The 13,227-nt window shown below is 39.4% G+C and overlaps 2 protein-coding genes across 3 annotated transcripts in view; one reads left to right on the forward strand and one right to left on the reverse strand.

Annotated features, from left to right (window-relative positions):
* LOC109480007 overlaps window positions 1–7,382 on the forward strand; it is a 26,442-nt gene extending 19,060 nt beyond the window's left edge. For both annotated transcript variants that reach the window (XM_019782123.1, XM_019782124.1), the window contains exons 6-11: window positions 838–956; window positions 2,355–2,515; window positions 3,436–3,571; window positions 5,025–5,491; window positions 6,208–6,382; window positions 7,278–7,382. In XM_019782123.1, the coding sequence (XP_019637682.1) occupies window positions 838–956; window positions 2,355–2,515; window positions 3,436–3,571; window positions 5,025–5,491; window positions 6,208–6,382; window positions 7,278–7,319 (1,100 nt within the window). In that variant the 3' untranslated portion in view covers window positions 7,320–7,382. The remainder of the gene's footprint in view (window positions 1–837; window positions 957–2,354; window positions 2,516–3,435; window positions 3,572–5,024; window positions 5,492–6,207; window positions 6,383–7,277) is intronic.
* A 2,239-nt stretch (window positions 7,383–9,621) lies between these two features.
* Window positions 9,622–13,227, reverse strand: part of LOC109480106 (actin filament-associated protein 1-like) — a 36,992-nt gene continuing 33,386 nt past the window's right edge. Inside the window, 3 exon segments of the mRNA XM_019782261.1 lie at window positions 9,622–10,326; window positions 10,858–11,094; window positions 12,050–12,178. Of these exon segments, the coding sequence (XP_019637820.1) occupies window positions 10,300–10,326; window positions 10,858–11,094; window positions 12,050–12,178 (393 nt within the window). The 3' untranslated portion in view covers window positions 9,622–10,299.

A 13,227-nucleotide genomic window follows, 5' to 3' on the forward strand; every position in this document is an offset into this window, starting at 1 on the left:
AAGCAGTTACTCAAGCAACTGGATGTGCTTTCGAACGGTAGTAGATACTACCTGAAACGTCTGAGCGTTTCCAAAATCATATCCAGTTGCTTGAGTAACTGCTTTTTGGCGTATCTTATTCTGTATCTGTATAGCCGGTATAACCGCCTTTCGGCGTAACACACCAGCTTCGCAGGCACGCGGCGCGGCGGCAGCTGGCCATATCACACCGATCGATTTCTTACACTTAACCCTTGAACTTCTAACTCTAGACATGGTTTAAAGCTATCTAATGACGATGCCCCTACTGTACTTGGTGACAGTGAGTTCCACTCTGCGATAGTTCTAGGAAAGAATAAATTCTTGAACACCTCAATCCTTGGTTGATAACTCTGGTACTTGAAGGCATGGTTACTTCTTGTTCTCTTCTAGGCTGGTATTAGGTAGTTAGTAGTTGGGACGTCCACCAGTCCTGGATGTCTAAGCTTCATCGACATATATACCCAAACCCACAGCCACCCAAAACAGAACTTAGCTTCGGATAGAAACGTTAACGTTATTTTCTTCCAAAGGTTATGAAAAACTTAAACTTTTCTCCAACTCAAAATTTGACTCACCAGAAATTTTCGACCGAATCACTCAGTCTTCCTCAGCTATCTGACCCAAATGCTGTGGACCCTTTGCTGACGTCACACGTGGGAAAAATCACGTGTACACAGCATTTGGGTCAGATAGCTGAGGAAGACTGAGTGATTCGGTCGAAAATTTCTGGTGAGTCAAATTTTGAGTTGGAGAAAAGTTGAAGTTTTTCATAATGTAATTTACCAACTCAGATGAACTTTCATGCTTCTTCCAAAGGTGTTGACACGTCGGGGACGGAACTTGAGATAAAATGGCAGCAGGAGCTGAGAGAACTGCAGAAGCAACAGCTACTCGCCGAGGTACTGGCACAAAAAGAACAGATCCTGCAGAAGAAGGTAACTTCAGTTTTTAATCAATGAAAAAAATTGATATCTTGCAAACTACAAGGTTTAAGATGATGACAGTGCCATGCAATAAAATATACTTGTGCAACCTGGAAAACAACGCTTAACGTTACATTAGGCCATGTTGATTTGATTATATGGATGACATCCGCGCGCGCATGAATTTTCGGCCATTTCCAAAAAAAAAAGTTTTCAACCATACTGTAAATCGTACAAAACAGTTGCAAAATGAGCAAAAATATACCATAACCCTTGTCCTGCTGGCAATTTTTACATAATATTTTCAAATAATTTCATGTCTTAATCAGGTCACAAACCCTCGACTTTTTTTGGCCCGCGGTGGCGTAGTTACTTCCACATTCGTTGCGTTTCGCTGCGGTGTGATGCGTTGCACGAGAAACACCTCCAAATCGTACATATACAGGGCACTATATAGATGGTACTGTATGTGCAACCCATATATATATGGGCTCCGCAGGACAAGGGTTCCAAAAATACCATATACCATAAGTGCCAAAATCAAACGAAAAAAGACGAAATTGTAAAGAAATGAACTTGAAGACTAGATTATTCGCCAAACCATATTCTGTGCCATTTGCTCAACCCTCATGACAACGTAGATTTCATAATGAAAAGAACTTTTTTTTGGAAAACTTTTTTTTATTCGCACGCGCGCATCAGTTTTGGGGCTCCCGGAGGATGTCATCCATATAATCAAATCAACATGGCCTTACTGTAGACATATAACTCGCCAAGAGAGTATTGCATACCAATTCATTTTCTTCATGGATAAATCGTAGACATTAGATTCCTTGTACCACAGCCGAATTCGCTATAGCGGTAAACGTATCGACGCGGCATGCAGTCTTCCCAAGGGGTTCGAAGTTTTGAGGCATACATGTATGATTCATCTATAGCTCACTCACTCACTCACTCACTCACTCACTCACTCACTCACTCACTCACTCACTCACTCACTATCACTCACTCATTCACTCACCCACTCACTCACTCACTCACTCACTCACCCACCCACCCACTCACTCACTCACTCACTCACTCACTCACTCCCATAGCTTATGCTTAGGTCACATTTCCAAACCGGGACCCGACCGGGCTGTCTGTATGAACGAAAAAATAACAATCCATATCAAGAATATATAGATATAGTGCCCATGATTATCATCAAAAACGTTTCTGTGTTTTGTTGTCTTTTATATCGTACTTCTCGGTTCCAAAAGCTGCCCGGCCGGGCCCCGATTTGGAAATGTGACCTCAGCATTAGTCAGCCGTTGGGGCAGCATCTATAGCTGGAGCTTAGTATATGTTCGTGTATACCCTTTATTCTTTACGTACCCTTGTTGACAACATTTCTGTTACGACGCACAGAGCGTCCTCCCCTCGCCAGTCGAGGTCGAGAGAAAGAAAGAAGAGATCGCAGCCAAGTACGAGAGAGCTCAGGAGGAGGAGGAGCTCCGTGCGCTGAGGAAAACAACCATCCTCAACCAGAGGAGGAACTCAGCACAACTCAAGGTGGACGGAATCACCAAGTAAGTCGATCAAAAAAGAAAATATACAAAATAGAAAATATACATCAACACTTTTTTTTTATTGAAACATATAATAACAAGACATGGTGGCGACACACTCAAGATACACTTATATTCGTGTCGCCACCAGACAATACATAATACATACAACAAGCAAAGCACAGATAACATTGAAATTGAATACTATGATGAATCAATGGAATCAACACTTTGATGTATGTTTTCAAATCATTTAACACATGCTAATTTTCATGCGACTTTCCTGGATCGACGATTTTAGACATGAAAGCGTGGTATAAAGGACGTCATGGAACGTTCGGAAGTGAATTTTGCCCAATGGACACTACTGCTGCACTCCGCAAGGCGGCGTTGCGGCACGGTAGAATGCGCGGTACTAAACTTGACCAGCCGGAGAAAACTGCTCACCGGACATAATACACATACACTACACAGGAAAATATATCAAATTTTTCAGTGGTTTCTACCAGAGAAAACGTTGTCTTAAAACAAGGGATTCCAATTCCTATGTAGTACTAGTGGCGTCTGTGTGGTGTAGTGGATAGAGCGTCCGACTGTCAAGCAAGAAGACCCAGGTTCAATCCCCAGGGTTGGACCCAGACATGTCCGGACATGTCCGGACATGTACCCAGGTATTGTGCCCTTGGGAAAGGCACTTAACATGCATTTCCCCCCTCAGTTAGAGCATGGAGGTAAAAGAGTTCTACCTCCATGGTTAGAGGGATCCCAGGCCGCCTACAATGGTTTGGGTTGGCGTTAGGAAGAGCAATGACGTCATAAGAGCATCCAGCCGTAAAAATCCTGCTTCAAAAAAGACTTGTACCTGGTGCAAGCACGTCTAACCCCCGGTTGGGGAAAAATGACGTTAAATTCGGTTTAAAAAAATACTACTCTTTTTACAGGAGATTACAGCTACCCAAGAGCAAGTCAAAGGCAAAGGACGATGTTGAGAAGGAAGCCCTGAACAAACAGTTGAACGAGCTAAAGTTAAGGCAGGCAGATCTGGCGAGGGAACTTTCCGTGAACGAGACACACAAGGTGAGTATACCAACACCATCTTCCAGACAATGGGTTAGAATAGACGTTATGTTTGATTATGTTTCCCATCGCAGAAGGAAACATATTGTTGGACTGTTTCTTCATTTTATCCACATATAAGATCAATGATCTTGAACATGTGGCTGTCAGCATGATAATTAAGGTCTCATTCATGAGTTTTTTTTCGATACATTAGAAACCATGCATTAATGAGTGACTTACGAGACCGTCTTCCCTATGATCCTACATTAAATCAATTGATATCTTTCATGCTATGTTGAGCACACTTACTCTACATCTCATAAAAAATTGCCAACGACTTCTATACACACAACCCCTTTTATGGGAATTACAAACTGCAACTAGCGGCTGCCCGCAAGAGGCCCTCCCGCGCTGCAAACCTACGACCGCACAACTCACAACAATGGACTGTGCACGTCCGACCTAGCGCGCGGCTGCCGACAATTACGTCCTAATTTCATCAGTGACAAACAAGCTTCACCACTTTGACGTTTTACATCAGTTGGGATGGCTAAAGGGAAAATTTTCACCAATAAAAACACGCGTTCATACAGCCGTTTAGTTTTTGACTTGGTACTCTTTTAGGAGTAATACATGAATGAGACCTTAACTGGTGCTGTAGCAGACACCCTTTGGCATTGAGTTACATTATTAAGCAGGACAGAATTGGAGGGGCTGGTCACTAAATACATGTTCATGCGTGTGTTTGAGTAATAATACACAGTATAGTAATTGGACTAGACCATGCTTTGCAAATTTTACCTTTCTACGCTCGCTACTAGATATCTTACCTTATCCTACATACAATACTAAGGCCAAAAAGCGATACCAACAACAACTAGTCAAACTAACTGTTTGACATATTTCAGTACACTGCATGTATAAACACAACTAAATTTCAAGTGTTGGAAGCTAAATTTATAGTATCTGGAGATGAATGATAACTCCTGAATTTGTCTGTGTGAAGATTATTATTATTGTCATTTTGCATATGAAAAAGTAACAGTATAAAATGAAATTATATACAAGCAAATATATGCTGGAGAGCCCAAGAAACCTAAAGGTTTGTCTAGTGGACTCTCCCAAATCCTATTAATTTTACGATCTCTTATTTACATACATTTATTACATTTACATTTAACTTGCAATGTATTAAGGGACAAGCAAACAAATTAACTCAAAATAGGTACAAGATGATATAAAGTTAACACGGCGAATTAGATATCTAAACAATAAAGTAAGACAATCAAGAACATATCATATTGAACAAAAAATAAATTTCCATTAGTCAAATCATAAGTTATTATGAGTAATAACATCATAAGAAACCAATATTAACACAAAGAAAATATCATAGATAACAAGATAACCTCTAGAACTTTGTATATACAACACATTCTACGCTATAACCACGGTAATTTTGCCCCCACAGGCCGAGATGCTACACAGTCTTGAGTACAAGAAAGGACTCGAACTCCGAATTATGGAACAGGAACTTCGCGTGCGGAGTGACTCTCTTGGAAACCATTCCCTCAGGAGCATAGATGAACAGTCTGACCCTGGCAGCAGCCCAGGGTCTCTCAGAAAACAACAGTCCTTAGACACGCCGAAGAAAACAAGCCCGTTCGGAAAACGCAAACACCGTTCCTTGGACGCAAAACGCCCGCATAACCGCATATTCGACGCCCTCGCCAGTCCTCTGATGTTGCGAAAGCAAGCCGCTGCGTCAGCGAAACACAGGACCTTAGATGAACCAATCACAAACGAGAGAGTTACGAGAGTGGACCAACCAGAGGACAGCTCTGAGGAGGAGACAGCTCATGTGCTGGACTCGAGTTTGAAAGGAGGGAACGAAGGTTTGCAGAAGCCAAGTCCTCCGAGTCCGTCAAAATCTCCTAGGTGAGAAGTATTCTTAGTAAACGGTGTTGGAATGAATGTTGTAACAACATGCTACTGTCTGTAACAAGGCGGGGTATATCAGAAAAGGGGAGCAAAAGTACGTAAGGCCATACAGACTTAATTTCATGGATGACATCCACGCGCGCATTGATTTTTGCTTGTTTTTTTGGTGAAGAAAAAAAAAAAGATCACGTCCTCCGAGGCTCTGGCCTGGCTCTATAGTATGCCTGGGTAGTCCATGGTAGTTAATGACAATACGGAGCCTGTGGTAACTTTGGAGGATGGCACACAGGCTGCCGAAGCTCCACGACTCAAGACCTCAGTACATACGTACAGTGTCGATTCATAAATTCCGTAAAAAAACAGCATGTGCCGGCTTGTCGTATATGTCGACGTCACTATGTACTGCCGTAAATTCACAATACTAGCTTTGTATTCCTGTGGTTTAGTAGCATTTTTATTTTTGGCCGGAACTTTTATTTATTCGCCCGCGCGCACTAGTTTGGGGGTCTTCAGAGGATGTCTTCCATAAAATTAAGACTGTGTGGCCTAAGTTGCCAAATATGGTATGAAGGACTATATGTAGCAGTGACGAAACTGAAGTTTGATGACGTCATGTTGTTGTATCTGTTGTTCTACTCCAAGCTCTTTATACAAGGCACTCCCGAACGAACATGATGGAAAAAAAACATACATTTTTGTGTCTTACCTTTCAGAAACCTAAGGAAAAAGCACCAGTCAGCTATAGAAACCAGAGACGTGAGTGAAGCACTCAGTCTCCAAGGCGACGGTGACGTCAGAAGACGCTCAAACACAGACCCGGAAACACGTGACGTCAGAGAGGAAGGCGTGAAGGACGGAATCAGCGCAAGCGCACTAGCTGAGATAGAGGTACACACAATACTAACCTCAGCATGAAAGTTCATCTGAGTTGGTAAATTACATTATGAAAAACTTAAACTGTTCTCCAACTTAAAATTTGACTCACCGGAATTTTCGACTGAATCACGTTGACAGCAAAGGGTCAAAGGTTGTCTGAAGTCGATATCGCCCCCCGTCCCGGTTGAGCGATGGTTGAAGTGCCCTTTGACCCTTTGCTGACGTAACACGTGGGAAAAATCATGAGTCCACAGCATTTGGGTCAGATAGCTGAGGAAGACTGAGTGATTCAGTCGAAAATTCCGGTGAGTCAAATTTTGAGTTGGAGAACAGTTTAAATTCTTCATAACAATACTAACCTTGTGCAAAATTATTAATAGAAATAGTTTCAAGTATTGCTTGTTTGCAAAAGATAGTAAGATTGGTTTATACACCTTATTTTAATAGTTTTCTTACTTTTTGCTAAGAATATACATGTACTTGTTAAAGGGATCCAAATGCAATTTTTAAGGACGGGCAAAAACTGAATTTAATTTTCAAGTCAATTACGGGTCATTTTTTAATGTAGAAAATTTAATCAACCCTGTTCCTTAGCATAATTGTATGTGTAAGGCAAAAATGCGATCCCTGACAGGAAACGGTTGCTTGCTTTATATCGTAGGCTGCTTCTAGCTATTTATTGGCGATGCCCCCCCCCCAAAAAAAACTTTGAGGCAATCCTCATGTAGCTTGTTTTGGGGCTATTTCAAACGCATCAAGTATGAACTTATGACAATAAACAATATCAATATGAGATTTCCTCATCCAGAATTTATTTATTTTTGTTTTGACGCCAAGAAATTGCACCGGATGATTAGAAGTTTATTATTTATAAAACCATATCTTTCTTTTTGTTATATGCCAACAGGCGTTTGAAGAACTCATCAAGAACTTCTCATCGGCGACATAACGTGAAGTTGAAACGTGAAGATTACGCCGGACCGCTGTGAAATACACGTACTAATCGAGGATATAATAATATAAGACTACAAACTATGCTTTTAAAAATATACAGGGGTTCATATGTATCGGCAAAATGTGTATAGATATAGCCGTTCTCTGTTAGGCCACAGCAAGTAATTTTATGGATGACATCAGCGCGCGCATTAATTTTCGCCTGATTTTGGAAAAAAAAAAGAATTTCTTTGATTTAATGTTTGTCGTTTTCTTTGATGCAGTGATATGTGATGCTGGCTGTGTATATGTGATGTTCCCACTGAATTAAAACTATTTGTATTAATGATTAAGTCAAAATTTCAAAATGTAGGAACTTTGTTTTTTTCGGCCCGCCTTTTTTTGTTTTCGCCTGCTCGCATTAGATTTGAAGGCTGCAGAGGATGTCATCCATAAAATTGACTTGCTGTGGCCTTATTCCTGTGAACATAGTTCATAGGATAGTTTAAATCTACACGGCAGTATTTGTACTTTTGAAAATAAAAAGTTTGCTAAGTATGAAACAAACGCATAGACTACTAGAGCCAATGAAGTAACTACGAAACTTTTGGAGGTCATTTTGTCAGCGATATCCGTTAAGAAAAGAACCTAGTACTGATATGGGTAATGTCATTTTTGGCTATAAATTTTGCGTCGTAAGATATTGTATGTCAGACAGAATACCGGAATACCGTACGTTGTTACATGTGCATGGAAAAACAATCTTTATTTTAGCCTGGTTACCAAACCTATTATAGCTCCCGAGTCCTACATCCTCTATTTGCGGAGAGGATGTACTCGGGAGCTATAATAGGTTTGGTAACCAGGCTATCTTTATTTTGCATAGACGGTTCGGGAAACCGTTTGCAATCTTCTGGGTTTTTTTTCACGTTTCCGTATTACAAATAATATATCATGTATAATATGTGTAAATCATGTATACAAAGTTGTTGGTTGGAATAAGCCGCAATAATGTACAAAATAATGAATTCATTTTCTTTCTATATGGGAATAAAATCCCGTTGAAGAAAAAATAGTATTGTAAAGAGAAATCATTCATAAAGTAATGTGTCCAACATTCCGTATAACTTGTATTCCTCAACTTGTCAGTTTTAACACCAAAAATAATACAATGACACGTTTTCAAAGCAGATAATTTTTAATTTGCTTCCTTCTATTTTTTCATGTGAAGTATATAAATCAGAATCCTGGGGTTAAGAAGATTTTACCTGGCTGCACTGCAACTTTAGTGCAAGCAGGTCAAAGCAATGCATAGTGTGTATACATGTACGTGTCACTAAACCCTTGGTCACAACCCACCGTACGTACTTCTGCGTGCTGCCTACGTGCAAAAACGTGGGCAAACGTAGGGCATCCGTGAGTGGGGAGTACCTACGGATCCTACGGATTCGGGAGCACGCAGACACGCCGTAGAACTTTAAGTGCATGTAAAACTTTTCATGCGTGCGGTCTGCGGATTCACCACCGGTACGTGCGACGCGCGTGCCCTGTACAGCTTAAGAGCGTACAACGCACGTTTTCAGAAAAAACGTAGCAGACGTAGCCTCGATCCCAAAAAAAAAACGTACGGACAAAAAGCACGTGCGGCGGTTTGTGACCGATGCTTTAGTGTTACTATATTTTTCTGCGAAATAGGTTATAAATTTAAAGGTTGCAGAAAGTCTGTGGCACCCCGTCTTTGTTCAAGGATGGGTGCATGTAAGGCCCTGCTCTGATATAGATGACCTCTTTATACCTCCTCCAAGATTTGTATTTTTTTCATTTATTCGTTCGGCAATTTGTCTTGTCCAAGATTTTTACTTTGAATGATGTGTCATCTACATAGACAAAGACTGGAGTTGTACAGTAGAAAAGTACAGTAAAAATTTCTTGTGTTGGAAAGTACAGTTCAAACTTTCTTCAAAAGACAAAGTTCTAGAGTTATGAGCCTTGCCTCACACAAGTTCAACTTAATGATTAGATAAAGAGATTGATTCAGAAGTAACTGTTTTGGCAAGGGTCCCTGGCTTCATATAAAACTGGAACATAAACTGTGATATTACATAAAGGCAAAACTTAATGTTTTCTCTGCTGAATGTAACAGGTATTTCTGAATGTCCATCATCAGTTCCAAAATAACATATTATAATTTGATAAACTACTCAACACAAATACATTCAAATATATGGTCAGACAGGAGTCTAAATCCCTCCTACTATAAGATTGCAACATGATGTAACCCAACACCAGTTACAATGGTGACAGACGTCAACAAATCAGGTCATTGGCCAGATCAGAGGTTAGTGTTTTGGAGAAGAGGAAACTTAGCAAAAACAATATATTTTCCTTTGGTGGACATAACAAGCTTAATGAAACTGACTAAGAAAGTGGTAATTATGAAAAATAAAGAACTACAAAATAGCTTGATTTGAAATCACATATGAATCACTTATCTTGCATGAGTCTAACATTTGAATTGAAAAAAAAATTCATTCTCCTTCCTTCGATTCAAAGGAGTCAATCTTATAAAAAACAGTCATTGGTACAAAATCTTTAAAGGTGTCCATTTTAGGTGATTTATACAAAAAAATTCTTTATAGAAATAAAACGTCAACATTTTATCACTCACTTGCATTAATATGCATCAGTAATAATTCTATATGCCTACATCACTATTCTGGTGAAAACTAGTATTCACATGGAATGTCGGACTTTTTATACCAGTTGGGTATAATAATATACAAATCATCTGGATTATTCATTGTCAATAGCATTGTAAAAAATATACAAACTTATTTAAAATATGTCTATTCAGATCATTAAAAAACTGTTGCACTTCTTGAATAAAACTTATTTTTTCCACAACTTGTTGATTTAGTACATGAATATACAGTTGACAAGATGTAGATTGAACTACTATTTTGCAGCAAAAGTGGGAAGGATGGTTCGATGTACTTCTAATTTCCTCCCATGGCCTCCCATTGCTGAAAGAAAACACAAGAAAATATTAAATCTACCAGCTGTAAAAATCTTTCTTAAAAAAAAAGACTTCTAAAAATGATGTTAAAATTGGATTTTAAAAAAATCTGTAAAGTAAGTTTTCATCTTGACAGAAGAGGAAACCTATTTCCCTTAAGTGACACTATTCAGTATGCAAATTTACAGAAAGCTACAAAGTCAGATACTTGATGTTTATTAGGATATGCATCAGTTGCAAAAGATGTTTTTTAAACAAATTATTTTCAAATTTTGCTCAGCCATCAGACATATACAGAAGAAGCAAAATATAAACAATGAATCAAATATGTGGGTGAAAGACTGAGTGAATGAATAAGTGATTTAATTAGAGTGTGTAAATGAATGGTTGAGTGAATTTGAATGGTTGGATGGTTTCTTGACTGAGTGAATGGTTGGATGGTTTCTTGGTTGTATGGTATGAGTGAGTGAGTGAGTGAGTGAGTGAGTGAGTGAGTGAGTGAGTGAGTGAGTGAGTGAGTGAGTGGGTGAGTGAATACCTTAGCTCTTTCCAACACTGCCTTCTTGCCAGTTTTAGGAGACGATGGCCGCCCGCTGGCTTTAGCAGCAGAATTGACCGGCTCCTCTGACCCCTTACTAACTCTCTTCCCTACACCAGGGCTGGAGGATGGTGTGTTCTTTCTGGCATCCGTCTTGCCAACAGACACTGCTGCTGAGCTCTTGTAGGTTGTTGCTGGACTGCTGCTGGTAGTTTTGCCCCCCAACTTCAGAGAATCCTGTAGGATTTTTCAAGAAATCCAGACATAAGGCCACACCAATTTAATTTCTTGGTTAACGGATTTTTATAGAAAAATAGAGTGGGCGGGCAAAAAAAAAATAAAATAAAAAACAGGCCTAGGCATCCTATGATGGCCCAAAATGGTACGATAGGAGTCATGAAGTCAACACACCAGGCTGGTTCAAAATTTAAACAATGACTTTTGAACTTTTAATGATACCATTGCATTGAAAGATGGAATAACTGTAACAACAAGGATGAAAAAGACTGTTTTCAACTGTTCAGGGCAAAATATGAGCATTTTGCAGTTGATTCTGATTTTCATTTTTATTTGCAAATCAGAAAAAAATGAAGCGGGCGAATCCGTTAACCAAGAGATTAAATTGGTGTGGCCTAAGAGCAAAATGGAATTCACATCAAAGCAATTATAACAGAATAAGAGTGATGTTACATGTATCTAACCAGCAAAGACTTACCTATATTAATAACTCAAACAATAAGCTCAATAATTATGACAAATACTCTGCCCCTACACTGATGCTGTTTATCTTTTTGTCAAATATATCAAATTTTGTAAACGATAATTAAGAAGAACAATTGGTTCAATCTATATCACACAAAGTAACAAATTGAATACAATTTCATAGCCGAGGAGCTATATTGCAGTTAACTGTACAATTATTGCAATTAATTCAGTTAAGACAATGTTGGTTCTTCACAGTGCATTCACATGATAGTGTTGAATGTGTTCATAAAACATTAATATCATTATGTGTGTTTGTTATATTCCATATCATCAGCTACAGACATTGTACATGAACCACTGTAATGATATAAGTAAGGTACATGTATGGAAGATCATCCTATATAATCTACTACTACTACTGTTGTACATTTTATCTGTGTGTATCCACAAAGAGTAAAACTAGAAACGGATGAAGAAAATGTCTTGCCTTCCTCCCCAGTACAGGAGAAGGGTTGGAGTCCTTCAGAGCTTTACTCAGCTTGGCTTCTGTCTCCTTCAACTCCTTCTCCAGGTCCACAAGTGTCTCGCTCACTCCTTTGATTTCTTCTTCAAGTTTCTGCCACAGGTAAATAAGAATTCAGCAATAGTCAACACATTTAACATCCGTGTCCGTAATATCACCAGGGTCCATAATATCGCCATCTTGAGAAATAGTGTGCTTTAAGATATTTTTACTACAACATATTTTCGGTATTCACTCCTGCACACCTCAAATGTACATACCTAGTGTATGTTGCAGTAAAAATATCTTAAAGCACACTTAGTCTATTTCTCAAGGTGGCGATATTATGGACCCTGGTGATATTATGGACACGGATGTTAAGATAATTAAAGTAATTTAAAACTTGAACAAGTACATGTAGTTCCATAGCCTTTTCAAGGCAGTAATTTCAAAGGGTTCACTGTGTCTAGTTAGAGCACGGTATCTATCTCCTTATACTGCCTTTTACCTCCCCAACCAAAGCCAGGTACCCATTTTACACCTGGGTGGAGTAAGAGGAAGTCCCAAGGACACAACATCTAGCCAGAAACGCCAGGAATAGAACCCATGACCTCTTGATCTCTTGTCTGCCACTCGGCTAACCCTGTCTGCACCATAACAGTAAAAAATTAAATTCATCTCCCACTGCCTCCTGAGAAGAAGTCAAAGCCCCTAATAGCATGGCAAGAATAGTTAATAGAATACTGTAAATCTTGTAATGTTCGTGGTGGTTTTATTTTCGCGGTATTCGCGTTGATTGCTCCATCGCAAAGTCATGACATCGCGAATGTGATTTGTTTTAGTACTACAGCTGGATAACCAGTCTATTGGGAGCTTGCCCGGGCTTTTGGCGGGAATACGCGAGTTGGCCTGTTGCCTGGTTTATTTTAATCATACTGCAGTGTAGTCCACTTAGCATCCTGGGGTTAATATTAGAAGTTATTAATAGCAGACTGTGCCTGTTCATTAGAATTTTTGAAAGATTATTCTTAGTCTATTAGATTTTTTTCTGTACTGGATGTTTTTCAAGGCGATCACCGACTAACACCTGTTCACAAAACCGATGGTGCTGATTCAAGACTGCACTTCCAGCCAGGAACACATTTTTGTGCTCTCTCTCTCTC

The sequence above is a fragment of the Branchiostoma belcheri genome, unplaced genomic scaffold (assembly GCF_001625305.1).
Source record: "Branchiostoma belcheri isolate BF01 breed outbred unplaced genomic scaffold, Haploidv18h27 scaffold5, whole genome shotgun sequence".
NCBI lineage: Eukaryota > Metazoa > Chordata > Leptocardii > Amphioxiformes > Branchiostomatidae > Branchiostoma > Branchiostoma belcheri.